This window comes from Zeugodacus cucurbitae, chromosome 2 (genome assembly GCF_028554725.1).
Source record: "Zeugodacus cucurbitae isolate PBARC_wt_2022May chromosome 2, idZeuCucr1.2, whole genome shotgun sequence".
NCBI lineage: Eukaryota > Metazoa > Arthropoda > Insecta > Diptera > Tephritidae > Zeugodacus > Zeugodacus cucurbitae.
Genome location: NC_071667.1, coordinates 73,993,150 through 74,007,953, shown reverse-complemented (window position 1 = coordinate 74,007,953; position 14,804 = coordinate 73,993,150). Strand labels below are relative to the sequence as shown.

Below are 14,804 nucleotides of genomic sequence, written 5' to 3'. Positions count from 1 at the left end.
TTATGCATATTAATACATACATACATACTGGTACAACAATATTACGCCAGGTAAGGCTATAAAAAAGAGTAAATGAAATTGCTTGGCGTCTGTGGCGTGATAAAGGGTGCATAGAAATTCCAAGTGTCACAGCAGTGAAGCGTTTGTAATGGAATTTAGTGATATGATTTGTTTCAGCTATTCTTTTGTTATTTTTTAATGTAATTTGAGTGTTGCTCCGACTGTGGATTCATAAATTAGTAATTCTTTTTATTTACACACATGTTTGGGATATTCTTTTTTAAGTGTCTTTTCCATATAAAGTTAAGGATTTGAGACAAATTTTATTTTAGTGAGAACACACAGTCAATTTGAGATTTTTAGATGTTCTGTGTTTAGTTTTTTGGACCTTTTGTTTTGTTATAACTCTATATATTTTAATGGAAATGTATTTTTATCTCATACATATGTAGTACTATTTGACACGTGAATCTTTTAAATGTTGGAAGAAATGCTGGTTTATATAATATGGTTTCACCTCTCAACTGATTTTACACAATAAAACAAAATATAATACGCATAAGAGTACAATCCTATTTTTCGTTCAAAAATAAATTAAATGATATTAAAAAATGTATAAACTAATGAAAAATAAAATGTTTTGTAAATTTTTAATGAAGTCAGCAATACTTTTATAAAAAATCATTAAAAAATTGCTTAAAATTAATAATTTATTTGCATGCTTTATTTGCAATAGCAGCGAATAAAAACAGGGAGTGTGGTTTGACTAACGGAAAGCACATTGCAAAAACCCGCGACAAATTAACAACAATCACAACAGCAAGATATAAATAACCATAATTTGAAAAATTACACGCTACGAAGATGAGCGCCGAAAATGGGTTTGGCTATTTACACAGTTGCGCAACTCAATACAACAACAGTTACAAGATACATCTTGTTGTTGCTAAGGCATGCAGAATTATGAAAAGTAAAAATCAATTTTCTCAAACAACAAATTCCACTTTTCTCTCAGCAAAAGTGACAGAGCAAAATCACATTTCCATAAAAATCAATATTCTCCCTCTGCAACAAACATTTGAATTTCATGAATGCATTGCAGACAGACACCCACGCGTCGCAGCCGTAACAGAATAAGCGGTGAGAATAGAAAAAACAACAAAATTCGCAACAGTAAAATGAAATTCCACGGAGTTGTTGTCAGCCTGATGTGAGTGTGAGAAAAAAGTAAGCGAAAGACCGAAAAATAAATAATAAAAACAAAATTACGTAAAAATTCGCAAAATATTGACGGCAGTTAAGTAAAAGTTGTCTGACAACTACTTGCAGTTGTACTTGCCAACGGTAGCGCGGAGTGGCGCATTAGCAAAGAGAACTTTCAGTGTCTGTGGAGACGTTGTAGCTGGGCATTATGCATGCGGTTTGTCTACTATATCTTATGTGTTGCTTGTGGCAACGAAACCCGCTTGCAATGGCCACGCATCTGTGCCACAACCACAGCTGTTTGCTTGCCACACTTTTTGTTGCCGCTTGAAGCTGGCTGTCTGACTGCCTGGCTGGTTAACGACAATAAACCAACAGGCAAGTGGTGATAGCATGAAATGAGGTCAACTGCTGCGCCGACAAATGGCAAAGGCAGATAAACAGTTGTAGCAGCCGGCAGCCGGCAGCGCAGCAAACAATTATAGTTACGAGCGAAACAATGCAAATAGAATATAATAATGTGCATGCGGCAATGCTAGAGGCAACAACAAATAATAACAGCAAAAAAGTTTGGTAAAAGAATTGATTAAATTTCCTCAAGTTGGTTGGTACAAATAAGAAGAAAACGAAGAAGTGGCAACTGCTATTGTATTGATTCAAAGCCAAATTATTCCATTACGTTGTGTTGTTGTTTTTGTTTTTGCGGTTAGCTTTATTTTCATTGCCACACTGAGAAATTCATGCATGTACCGTTAGAAAGCGGGTACGCACACTTTTAATAACAAATGCGCCGCGATGCATGCCACAAGCCACAACACAAAATATCCAGTTAGAAAGCAAACGGCATGGCGACCAACAACCACTGGCCATGACAGTGTCTCGACCGCCATTCGGCAAATGTCATTAGCGTGCAGCGGGGTTTAGATGACTGTTAGCTCGTGCAAATTGTCTGACGCATGCGCGTAGCTCTAGCTGTGCGTGAACGTGTGACAACGTTTTATTAGTTTTTTTTCTATTCTTGTATTTATTTGTTTACTATTTTTGTTTGTATTTATAGTTTATTTCACTGGTTTTGTTGTTGCTTTCTTAATGACTGCGGCTGCACTTGCAACTACTTCTTTAGCTTAGTGTAAAAGGCTTCCTTATTGGTATTGATTTATGCGCGATTTATTTTATTTGGTTTATTATTTTTGGGAGAAAGGCACTTCAGTGCAGTGATTTCGGTATTTCTTGCAGTTTGTAAAGTGGGTTATTGAAGTGCGGAGAATGCTAAATGTAATGTTTACAGACTTGTTATCACATCTTAGATACTCTACAAAGCATTTACTATTCTGCTTTTTGCCAATGAAATTTATATTTGTTTTCTTTATAGATGAAAACTATTTTATATACCCGTATGTTGGTACTCTGGAAAGAGATTTTTTTATTTTTTATGCATTACTGTTGAGTAACACATAGAAAATACAAATTTTGATGTTTGAGTTCGAAGGCAGTTATTTTATTTATATATAAATACATTTTTGGAATGTTGCTAAAAAACGACTTTCAAAAAAAAAATTGTTAATAAAAATGATGTTGGTTGATATGTTTAAAATGGAGAGTTGTGATATTAAAGTTATAAAATGTTCTATCAAAATTTAAAAAACTGAAACCTGTTCTCCAACAAAGTAGAATAAATTTAATCACTTTTTTAATTTCACTTAAAAATTATAAACATTTTATGTTTACTTCAAATAAAAATGCAATATCACCATTTAATAAAGAATCTTTGAATAAAAAAATTTGTATTTGCTAAATTATTTTGTAAATTGAATACGAAACCGATAGCACCAGGAAATTTAGAAATATTAAAATATTTGGATTTGAATGATTTCAAATAAATGTACTTTTTTAATTGTAATTTATATGAATTAATCTATTTCTGGTTCGAAACATGAAAAAAAATATTTTTTGGAAAAATTATATGTAATGCATATATAATGCATTTTTTAACTTGTAGTATTTAACGAATTACTTTTCGCCTATGGAGGAATTGTTTACATAATTTCCACATTTATTTACGTTTGATAATAACAGTTGTGTACAATTTATGAATCTTTAACACTTTTGTTTTCCAAATCAAATATTTTCAAAAAAATATTTTGCCAATTTGATAGATTTGAATTTGTTTCATTAATATTAATTTAAGTTTCAGGTTACGTATTAGCTTAACCAATATTTTAGGAAATTAGTTAAAATTCATAAATTTAAAACAAAAAAAGCAGTTTTTGGAAACGTTAAATTTTTTTCAAATACTAACACCCTTAATTTTATTTTTCAACTTATTGGAAATACAATTTTTCAGATCACTTTGGGCTCGAAATTATATAAAAGATTTTGTTTCTTAAAGTTTTTCACTTAAACACAAATTTTTTTGTTTGTAATTTTTTGGAATCATTATAATAAGTATTGTATATCCACTTAACACATGGTTTTCTTTTGTTCGCACAATAAATAATAGTTAATATTTCCATTTAAGTCAAAATAAATTTTATTGTAAAATTATTTAAGCATTTGGGTTTTTTTCAAAATTGATTTATGGTATTTAATGCGTTTATGCCAGCAACGTTATTTAATTTATGTTTTTCATTTTGTAGTTATACTGGTTTAAAATTTACTTTCAAATTTGCATATCTTTAATGGCAATTCATAGTAAACACAGCTTAATGTAATTGAACAGAACAGTTATATGAGCATGAGGAGATTAGCTAATTCATTGAATAATTGAAGTAATTTGTGGCATTATTGATTATTATTTTAGTTTCAAGTTTTCAGCAAACACATTCGTCGGCAATTTATCCACAAATATAATGTACAAATAATTTCAAATTAAACATATTAATTATTTACCGATATAATTTTTTTGTTTTAAGTTTTCACAAAATATTTGTTTATATTCATATTAAATATTCACATAAATTCCGCTCCTAATTTTTTTAATTTTTTATCAGCACGGTCTTTTTGTTTATTCAAGCTTCACACTTTAATATACTCAGGTATAAAAACTCTCAAAAGTAAATTCACCGTTTTTGCACTTTCTGCATACATTTGTTGTTATTGTTGTTTTTATCTGCATTTTGTTCCTGTCTTTACATTATGTTTGAACCATTTTCACTTTTGTTCTTAAACGCAAATTGTCACGAGACAAGTTGACAATTACTTTCAAAACACTACTCAAATTACCAAGTGCTTTAATCTCATTACTTTTCGCACCAAGCAAACACACTTGCGCACCCATACTCACATACACAAAACCACACATTAATTAGAATATACATATATTTTACGGCCCGCTAACTTAAGCCGAAACCGAAAACAATAAAATGTCCATTCAGTTAAATTCACCTGTTGCTCAAAACACGAAAATCACCAGCAGCAACAACAACAGCAATAGTAGCCCGACAGAAAAGGCTCAGATTGCAGCAGCACAGTGCTCGGTAACGGCAACAACAATTGCAAAAACGCGAGCGATGCAAATAAAATATACGAACGAGAATGCAAAAGCAAATTGGGAGCACCAACAGCAACGGTGAGAGAACAAGAGCGACACACCGAACGCAGAGCGCGTACGACCGACTGCAAGACTGTCTGTCCGTCCAACAGTAGGCACAGGTAAACCGAGCTGTGTTCAATCAGCGAGCAACAACAATAACAACCGATGCTGTGCACGGCGCGAGGGGTAAAAACGCCTACCAACTCGACGGACGCGTTGAAGTTTGGGGCGCAAAACTTGTTTTCACTTCACTGCAGCAGAACTGGCGACCGAAGCGAGCAACCAAACCAATACACAAACAACACTAAGCTCCAGCGAGTAACGTAAACTCTGGTTAAACACGACAACGATAAATGCTTCACTTTGTTTTTGTTGTTAGTTTATTAGACGGCGTTAAAGACAGACGTAAGGCAACACTCCCGAATCACGTTGACTTGACACAGCAAAAGTTCGTTCAACACTGAATCGCCGCGTCGACGAGAGACAACGACGAGAGACAAGTGCAGACCGAACTGGCGTAGAATACCTGAATGGCGGAATGCAATGGCATTGGAATAATGGCAAACGACACAAACGAATGGCGACTTGCATGGAGATGGAACTGGTTGAGACAACGGTGAGTTAAGGTGAGAGAGAGTTAACTAACCTGTTGTGTTGTTTGTTGTGTTTGCTGTCGGTTCGATGGTTGGCTTATTGGCCAACTTGTTCGACTGTCTGGCTGGTCGATTGTTTGATTCGTTTTGGATTAACAGGTGCATAGCCGGTGCACATTGCTCTCTTACTGTTGTTTAGTGAGGTAAATAACAATCTTTGATATGTACGAATTGGAGCTGTTAGTTGTTTGCTGTTGTTAACATTAGGCTGTTATTAACTTTATGCTGATTTTAGCATTATGCGATTTTCAATTTTATGCTATTATTAACAAAATTATTTTATTCACATTGGACTGTTATTAACACTATGCTGTTATGTTAGTTGATAACCAACAGCATATAATGTTAATGTTATTTTTTAACATTTTCTGCAAACAACAGGTTCACTTTACATTAACATTTTCGCTGGTGGCGCTTTACAGAATGCCGCAATCAGTACGCAACTAAAATTACAGGCGTTGTATAAATTTAACATAGATTGAAATTTCTATCTGAAAAGAGTAGATATATTTCTGGACCGAATTTAATTTTAAATTTACTTAAAGCTTTGCACACAAATCCATAATGTTCCAATAGATGACATTAACTTTAAAAGACCTTTATATAGCTTTACAAAGTTACGATTTCATAAAAAATAAAATTTCTTAGACAGACGACTTATTTTTATCAAAACGGAACAGTTAATTTTGAAGTCGAAAATGACCCACGCTCAGGATGGCCAATTGTCGAAAATATCAATAGAATAATGCAAATCGTGGCGCACACGAACTAAAGAATGCGCTTCAAATCACATGGAACGATTCGATTAGGCTGGATAACAAAAGTAAATCTATGTACGTATGACACACAAGTTAAGGTAAAAAAATTATCATTTCTGACGCTAATGCATAGTGGTGATGAAATGTGGTTCACTTACGGTAACTTCAGGCGAAAATGGTCGTGGTTGAGTCGCGGTGCAAACTCAACCCGGAGCAAACAATGACCAAGGCAGTATTGATTGACAGGAAGGTTTCCTTGTAGGTTTGGAAGAATTGCCGCACAATCGATAATGACTCGCTAGAAACTCCAAAAGCTTGCTTGGGGCCCATACTTTCAAAATTATCAAATAAATTGGTAAAATTTGACCTAAATCGGATCATCCTAACTATCCTAAAAAAATATTCAATTTCATGCAAAAATTAAGGATAAAATTCTAAAACAATTTATAGCATCAAAGTAAGGTGCCACAGCCTTTTTTCATATATCAAAAATAATGATAATAAAATTAAAATGAAAACACAAAAAATAATTTTTATATTTGCTCATATATTTACGTAGACATTTTCATTACAGTATTAGTGTCATAAATTTTAAACAAATTTTATTAACAGTTTAATAATTTGATCCAGTAGAACGATTAAGCATTTAATATAGTACTAATAGATGTATGGGTATATTATTTTTTATAGATATCAAATACTTTTATATCGTAATAATTATTCACTATAAATTAACTATATACCTACAATTACTGAATAAATGCGTATTTCTGATGCTGCTGAGCCGTCTAAACCATTATGCGCATAAAATTAATTTAAAACCTATTATCTAATTCCATTATCCTGTTCCTCATATTCCAACCACTAAATCGTTGCGATGAGCAGATAATCAAATTTTTACCACAGCGCTGGTCACAGTTGCAATACAAGCCCGGCTTGCAATCGCTAATTTTGCCATACCTGCGGCAGATCTCACCCTCACCGGTATAGCAGAGTGTGCGTGGCAGACAGAATTCAGTGTTGAAGTTTAACTCGAAACTGCCTGTAAATAATGCAATGAAATTACAAATTGAGTTTAAGTAAGGTCAAAATTGTTCTGAAAAGTTCACATACCGTGCATGCAACTTTCTGGATATACATTTTGGGGGCCACAATCCACGACTTGATTGAAGGAAGGGCTTTACAAGTTAGAAAGAAATAAATGAATTGAAAATCATAAAAATTTATATTTTTTAATAACTCTATACTCACATTCCCTTAGCTCCATGTTGTCGCAAAACCACTACCAGAATAAACGTCAAGCAGAGCTTGGTGATCCAACCGATGTGTGAGCGTTTACTGTGATAAGAAGCCATTCTCAAATAATATTACTAAAAACACTTTTAAACTTTCAGCTCTATATTTTGTTCTGGCTCTTTCGCCGTTGATACATTTTATGATTTTTCCTCCAAGTAGCATATCCTTTTATAGCTCTCTCGCTAGTGGTTTTCACACCCTCACATCCTTGAATATTAATTTATGGAATTTTCTAATTAATTATTCAAAATTATGCTTTTGAATAATTCAATCAGCCTTGACTTTCTATCACAAACAGTTTTTTGTTTTGTGGCCATACTTTCATTGTCATCTTATTCTTGACCGCTACTTATTGCCCAATGAAGTGGAAGACATGAATTTATGCGTAGGCAATCAAGGAGAGACTGCTGTAGGTCAATGGTGTGTATGAAAGAATGAAAATTTATTATGATGAACAATTGCTGCTATATTTTGAAAGGGATGAAATTTATTTCAATGGAAAGATTTTTCTTCAAGTCAAATTTAATTTAATTGGGTCATAATTTCAAGATTTATTAATTTTAGGCTCTATTAATATATGAGCTAATACTTCCGCAACATATTGATGTTCTATCTTTTAATGAAAAATAAATACTATATCAATACCAATACCGATAACAATCCCAGTATCAGTAGAAATACCAATATCAACATCAGTACCAATAACAATACCATTATCAGTAGCAATCTACCATCAATACCTACTCCATTAACCTAGCCCCATTACCGATTAAGACATCAAATTATTATTCAATAATTCATATACAAATTCAAATTCTTCAAATAATACTAAAATAAATACTCACACCCTCGCTATAACAGACAACCGCTACTGACGGTTAATAATTTCATTAAACGCCTTATTGCTTTGGAATGCATAATTAATTTACCTTTCATAAATTTGAATTAATTTAATTTAAACCACAAACTAGAGACCCATGTCCAGCTATAAAAGGATATGTTAGCTCAAAGGACAGCCATTAAAAGCTTCGTCAGCCTTGATGAAAGTGCATCAAGAGATAATAAGAATTGATAAGAACTAGCGTAGTGTAAAAGTTCTTGTATTGTAGTCGCTGAAGAGCCTATGATGTCTCCCAGTATTAATGCACATTCGCATATCTACTGGATGTCTAAGCTAAGTTGGCTGCTGGTATTCATGTTGGTTTTCTTGCATAGCGCCACACACGGATTGTGAGTATAATTATTTTATTTACTATTTGTAATTAGTAAAAAAATAGTTACTTTAAAAATTCAAGACCAGGTTTTAAGCTTTCGGATTGTATCCTCAGCAATTCAGATGATCCCAATGATTGTAAAGTTGGTGAGTCAAACTTAAATTTTTTAATTTCCAAAATCGAATAATTTTATATTATCACTCTCTTAGGCGCTTTTAATATAAATATGAATAAACCAAATTGCCCACCTCGCTTAACCTGTTACCGTAATTTCACTGAGTCTTGTCATATGTATGATGATGGTAACAGCAACTGCTTGCCACCTTATGTTTGTGATTGCCATAAATGTCGTGAAGTGTTGACCTTATGCCATGAAAAAGTGAAATCGCCATTAAATTTGCCAAAGCGTATGAAACCAATCTATCCGGAATATATCTATTAAGCTTTCATTATAATCGCTGGAACCCCACATTCGTTTTGATAGACCAAAGGAACTATATAAAGGACTAACGCGTAAAACTTGATGAATAATTCTAACGTACATCTAAATAGTATATACATACATATATATTTAAAAGACACTTACCGGATATAATAAATGATATTTACCGTTATTACTTAAATTGTCTTAGTTAAAATACATGATGCTCTGAGCCGTTGGTAATATAAATATATTTAATACATTAATCAAATAAATATAAATGCTTGCAACAAGAATAGCTTTGTAAGTTTTTTATACTCAATAAGCCTTTAATGCAAACTTAGCAAAGTCTATTTTTTAGAGAACGTCTACTACCATTAGAAATATTCTGTCAAGGGAGGAAATACGTGAGTCCGTAGTTTACTCTTTAAATATGAGATCCATGTTCTGAAAGTTCTAGAGTATAGTCTCGAACCATAACCAATGAATCAGCAGTAAGATTACTCTAAAATGTAATATATGTAAATATAAGAAGCTAATACGGGTTTTCTCTAATGTCTCAATAAGTTCGACCCGAAGTAGAATTTTGTCCTACGCAGCAAACAAAGTTATCTACAGTAGAGATGAACTTTAGCTGTTCTCAAACATTCATGGACCCGAAGTTTTGAGTTTCTCTTAGAGTAAAGGAATGCAAAGTAAACTACTTAATTTGTAGTGATCTCTGAACTTTGCTCTGGAGTGAGAATTCTAGTTAGCGGAAATCTATATCAAAATGCTCTGAGATCGGTTGGTCGTGAAAAAAAGATGACTCTGAAAGGACTTCTCTGTTCTGTATCCGGAGGAACTTGTTTACAATACAAATTCTTACAAGATTCCGATAGATCCTGTACATGAAATGTAGACCAGTCTCTTGAAGCAGGATCTCAACTCTCAGCGCTTTACGGAGCTTCCATTCTCATAAGCCCGCTTAGACGCTGAAAGTCAAAGCGACTTGAATCCGACTATACTCTACTGAGTACTCTCAGTATTATACTTGAACTGAAAAGCGATTCCCTTGTAAAATTTGTATTCCTCGCCACACAGCGCCCGGAAGTCTGTTGGTGAGAAATATATTTCGGCATTCCAAAATTCGAAATTGTGCGTCACACAAGTCAATCCAATAAATTATGGGTTCAAAGCAACAACTCTTCTAAAGAAAGAATATTTCTATAATGCTACGCTTTCTAAGAATATTAACACATTACAAACATATGTTTTTGATCCTCTAATAGCTTAAGTCCACTTGAATGCGGTGTCTGTCCGTCCAAATAGCTTGTAAAGGCATGCCATTAAGGCCCAAAATACACACACAAACACATGTCACACAGTTGCCAAAAAGGAAATGCAGCGGACCTGCATTGCATGGCTAATAAATCGGAATGTGCAGAATGCTCTCAAATCCCAAATAGAAAAAAACTTATCAACCAAATTACAACACAAAGGTGTAACAAGAGCTCGCTTGCTACAATTCGCCCCTTTGCTTGCAGCACATGAACTGAAATAAATTTGTGACCTTTGGACGCCGTAGAAGTTGGGCGAGACAGCGCCGCTTCGGTGGCAGGTAACCCAAATGTCAACTAAGAGAAGAAAAAGTTTTTGGAAAACTAATGGCGGTGACGACATGTAGTAATTGTTGTTTGCACGTGTTGCACACACCGAAAAATTCATTCCGAATGCCATTACGTGGAAGCAAACGTGCAACATAATTGAGGTGAACACATGTATGTAAGTTATTTTTGTTGTTGCTGTGTGGTGTGACAAATAGGAAAATTCAAAAAAAAATTGAAAACTCTACTGGGAAATACCGACAAACGAATGTGAGTATGAATGAACGAGCGTTTGAATGGGAGTGTTGTTGCTGCGTTATTGTTGCATGCAGAGCATGGCGTAGTGGTGTCGTAGAGCGTTTACACACGAGTGCAACAATGTAACTGCAAGTAATTGACGTGAGAATCCAACCAAACTGAATAATGACAAACAAAGTGTAGATGCAGCAGTAGAAGAAGAAGAAAAGACAACCTCGCATAATAATAAGAAAATATTATTTGGTAGTTAAAATGTTGCAAGAAGTGTAAGGTGAAGTAGCGGTCACACAATTTCACGCACGCCTTCCAATTGTACGTTCGCACCGCGCTACAGGTAGAGGCGCTCTGGGGTGCTTATGGGTAGGAGTGTATTGCTTCTGCCGCGGAATCTCTTGTATTTTTTCATCTTGATCTTGAGCATTTGAAAAAAAAAACATGTGAAGTTAGAGTTGTAGAAGTTTGGGTATGCAAATTCATAAATATGAAGAAATATAGAAATAATAATATGGCAATTCTAAAGGGTGATTTTTTAAGAGCTTGATAACTTTTTTTAAAAAAAAAACGCATAAATCGGTTCTTTATTTGAAACGTTAGATTGGTTCATGACATTTACTTTTTGAAGATAATTTCATTTAAATGTTGACCGCGGCTGCGTCTTAGGTGGTCCATTCGGAAAGTCCAATTTTGGGCAACTTTTTCGAGCATTTCGGCCGGAATAGCCCGAATTTCTTCGGAAATGTTGTCTTCCAAAGCTGGAATAGTTGCTGGCTTATTTCTGTAGACTTTAGACTTGACGTAGCCCCACAAAAAATAGACTAAAGGCGTTAAATCGCATGATCTTGGTGGCCAACTTACGGGTCCATTTCTTGAGATGAATTGTTCTCCGAAGTTTTCCCTCAAAATGGCCATAGAATCGCGAGCTGTGTGGCATGTAGCGCCATCTTGTTGAAACCACATGTCAACCAAGTTCAGTTCTTCCATTTTTGGCAACAAAAAGTTTGTTAGCATCGAACGATAGCGATCGCCATTCACCGTAACGTTGCGTCCAACAGCATCTTTGAAAAAATACGGTCCAATGATTCCACCAGCGTACAAACCACACCAAACAGTGCATTTTTCGGGATGCATGGGCAGTTCTTGAACGGCTTCTGGTTGCTCTTCACCCCAAATGCGGCAATTTTGCTTATTTACGTAGCCATTCAGCCAGAAATGAGCCTCATCGCATCTCATCTCATCTCATCGAACACATTTCGAACCGAACACTGATTTTGGTAATAAAATTCAATGATTTGCAAGCGTTGCTCGTTAGTAAGTCTATTCATGATGAAATGTCAAAGCATACTGAGCATCTTTCTCTTTGACACCATGTCTGAAATCCCACGTGATCTGTCAAATACTAATGCATGAAAATCCTAACCTCAAAAAAATCACCCGTTATATAAATATATAAAAATAATACTTTTCATTGTATAAATTATTATGTCATTATTATATACGGAATTTATAAAAAAATATTTTTGATATGACAACCAATTTTTATATTGATGAGAAACGGTCTTGATAAATTATTTTCTATTTATGACTTATTATAAATATTAAAAAAATACAGTACTTTATTAAAAATAATATATGTAGTTAACATAAAAAATCAAAAGTTAACCGTAATTATGTATGTACACCAATATGAACAATAAGCAACTATGTACGAAAACAAGTGTCCACCAGCTAAAGTGAATTTTCAAGAATGCAGCGCACGTGCGACCGCAAACACAGCTGCTTGCAACAAACACAGCAACCATAATCGATTGAAGAGCTTGCAGATTGGACTGCTCGTAAGCGTCCATTAAGCTTAGTAATGATAATAGACTACCCGAGATGGCCATGCCAGAAATATTTTTTTAACCGTTACATGCAGCAAACGCCGGAAATAAGGAAGGAATAAATTCTAATAATGCTCATGCTTCTAAGTTTTAAGGATGGGAAAGGAGGTGAAGTAGAAGAAAAACCTATTGCGACAGCCAAACTATTTCTATTGGCTAAGTAACAAAGCGATCGGCGACAAAGTACGCGCCAGCAATCGCACTTTAACCCATGCAGCGAACATTTTAAGCGTGCAGAATGTCGCGGCATAGCATTAACAATGTTGTTGCAAATTAATTGAAAGACATAAAATACAAATGCATAGTGCCTTTCTCTTGCGTTGCCATTACCAAGTTTTAACTGCTAATAGTATTTGCTCATCGGCATTACGGTTATTAGCTGTTCGTCATAAGCGTTGGAATGTGCTTACGCAGCAGAAGAAGCTCCCGCAGCTGAACGACGATGGCTTGTTAGAAGAGAAGATGATTTTTAAAGCTTGTTATAATGTATTGAATCACCTTGTAGCTCATATATTTTCATGCGACTAATGAAATTATATAGTTTCATAAAGTTGTTACACAGATTACTATCGCTTATTAAATTTTATCGAATGATACAAGACAATGATTAGATGATTATAATTAATTGTATAAAAATATCTATAGAACTTAATATGTTGGAGATTGATATATTCCCAGTAGGCGAGTTCTGCTTCAATCTTTATTTGGAGTATTACATTTATATAGACACATTTGAAAATTTTTTCTTTGGACTGAATGACTAAAGTAGAAAATTCCATAAAAACAGCAGAAGGATAATTTATTAGATGTTATCATGACATAAATTATCGACGAAGTTTATCAAATGATTTGGAATTATTTTATTGAATGGCTGAAGCGCGTTGTATATAGCTGTTAGACATAAAGTATATAAATGAGATTGTAAGTGGACATATGGCTATATTATACAATTTGGTCCAAAATAGTTCATGACTTTCAGAAAAGTAGTGGAAAAATTTATTACGCCCTTCCGTAAAAGGTCTTATTTCACATGTTCTCTTATAAGTTCGTTTCTTAAGTCTTCTGTTCACGAAATATGTAAGAAGAGCATACTTGAGATTATTGCCTGTCAACATTATATGAAGTTATTGAGAAGTATACCTCAATAAAATTTATATTGCCAATCTGCTATGCGAAATTAATTAATATACCATACAACGACCTGCAATTATTGGCGTGTGAAACTACAACTCGAGGCTTTTCATAATTGCCTGGTAATTTGGAAAAACAAGCGGACCACACAACATGAAATGAAATGGCGACAGAAATCAGCAAGAAAAGCCAAAAACAGCGGAAAATATTAATTTCATATGCAGACAGTGTGCGTTGGGTGCAGTTGACACTTGCGCACGATGGCATAAATGTGCATGCGAAATGTGTTTAATTAACGAGTGGACTGCCACTGCGTTTTCACGCTGTACATGCGCACACACACATAGGCGGAGCAGTGGGTCGTTGTCACGCCTAATGAGGTAATTTTATTGATTTTGTGGCACGCAGTTGATATAAGTATCAAATGTTTGCGAAATTTGCGTTTGACTATACAATATAAGTGTACATAAGTGTAAATATATATAGAAATTAGATAACTTCTAGCATGTTTTTCGAAAATGTTCTGCAATAGATCTGCTAAACGCAGCCAGTACTCTGAAAATTTAAATATTTTAACACAATTAACAGCGGCTATTTACGCAAAAAACATAATAAATAACCGTTAACTGTTGTTGGTGTTTAAAGCTCAATAAACAAATGCGTAATCGCTGCACTTTGCTTTGTTGATTTTTGTCTCCAATGTAGATTTGTATGATTTGAAATTGCCACAGTGGCGCATAAATTGTCGCATTGCGTTGGTTGTTGTTTCTATAACAGTTGTTATTGTTGTTGTCATTTGGCATGCTGTGCCAGCGTGTTTTGCGTAGGCAGTGGGCGCACAGAGCCGCTAAAGCGATTTTAATATTCATGAA

General features: G+C 34.3%; 3 protein-coding genes across 6 annotated transcripts in view; 1 reads left to right on the top strand and 2 right to left on the bottom strand.

The window, feature by feature from the left end:
* Positions 1-5,188, bottom strand: part of LOC105216122 (cadherin-99C) — a 475,067-nt gene extending 469,879 nt beyond the window's left edge. For all 4 annotated transcript variants that reach the window (XM_054234559.1, XM_054234517.1, XM_054234632.1 and 1 more), the window contains exon 1: positions 4,588-5,188. The gene's annotated coding sequence lies outside the window, so the exon portion shown is untranslated. The remainder of the gene's footprint in view (positions 1-4,587) is intronic.
* A 1,609-nt stretch (positions 5,189-6,797) lies between these two features.
* Positions 6,798-7,501, bottom strand: LOC128922366 (uncharacterized). The gene is made up of 3 exons (XM_054232646.1): positions 7,398-7,501; positions 7,260-7,324; positions 6,798-7,188 (listed from the first exon to the last, which is right to left on the bottom strand). The coding sequence occupies exons 1-3, from the start codon at positions 7,499-7,501 to the stop codon at positions 6,962-6,964; spliced, it is 396 nt and encodes a 131-aa protein (XP_054088621.1). The 3' UTR covers positions 6,798-6,961.
* On the top strand, positions 7,444-9,293 carry LOC128923084 (uncharacterized). The gene is made up of 3 exons (XM_054235515.1): positions 7,444-8,672; positions 8,738-8,802; positions 8,866-9,293. Exons 1-3 carry the CDS (start codon positions 8,566-8,568, stop codon positions 9,096-9,098), a joined length of 405 nt encoding a protein of 134 aa, XP_054091490.1. The 5' UTR covers positions 7,444-8,565; the 3' UTR covers positions 9,099-9,293.
* The last annotated feature ends 5,511 nt before the right edge of the window (positions 9,294-14,804 follow it).

Bases quoted from the DNA above. Each gene is read 5' to 3' on its own strand.
- LOC128923084 (XM_054235515.1), top strand. From the start codon at position 8,566: ATGATGTCTCCCAGTATTAATGCACATTCGCATATCTACTGGATGTCT. The intron at 8,673-8,737 runs GTGAGTATAATT...TAAAAATTCAAG, and splicing joins CATAGCGCCACACACGGATT to ACCAGGTTTTAAGCTTTCGG. The intron at 8,803-8,865 runs GTGAGTCAAACT...TCACTCTCTTAG, and splicing joins TCCCAATGATTGTAAAGTTG to GCGCTTTTAATATAAATATG.
- LOC128922366 (XM_054232646.1), bottom strand. From the start codon at position 7,501: ATGGCTTCTTATCACAGTAAACGCTCACACATCGGTTGGATCACCAAG. The intron at 7,325-7,397 runs GTGAGTATAGAG...TAACTTGTAAAG, and splicing joins CAACATGGAGCTAAGGGAAT to CCCTTCCTTCAATCAAGTCG. The intron at 7,189-7,259 runs GTATGTGAACTT...CATTATTTACAG, and splicing joins TCCAGAAAGTTGCATGCACG to GCAGTTTCGAGTTAAACTTC.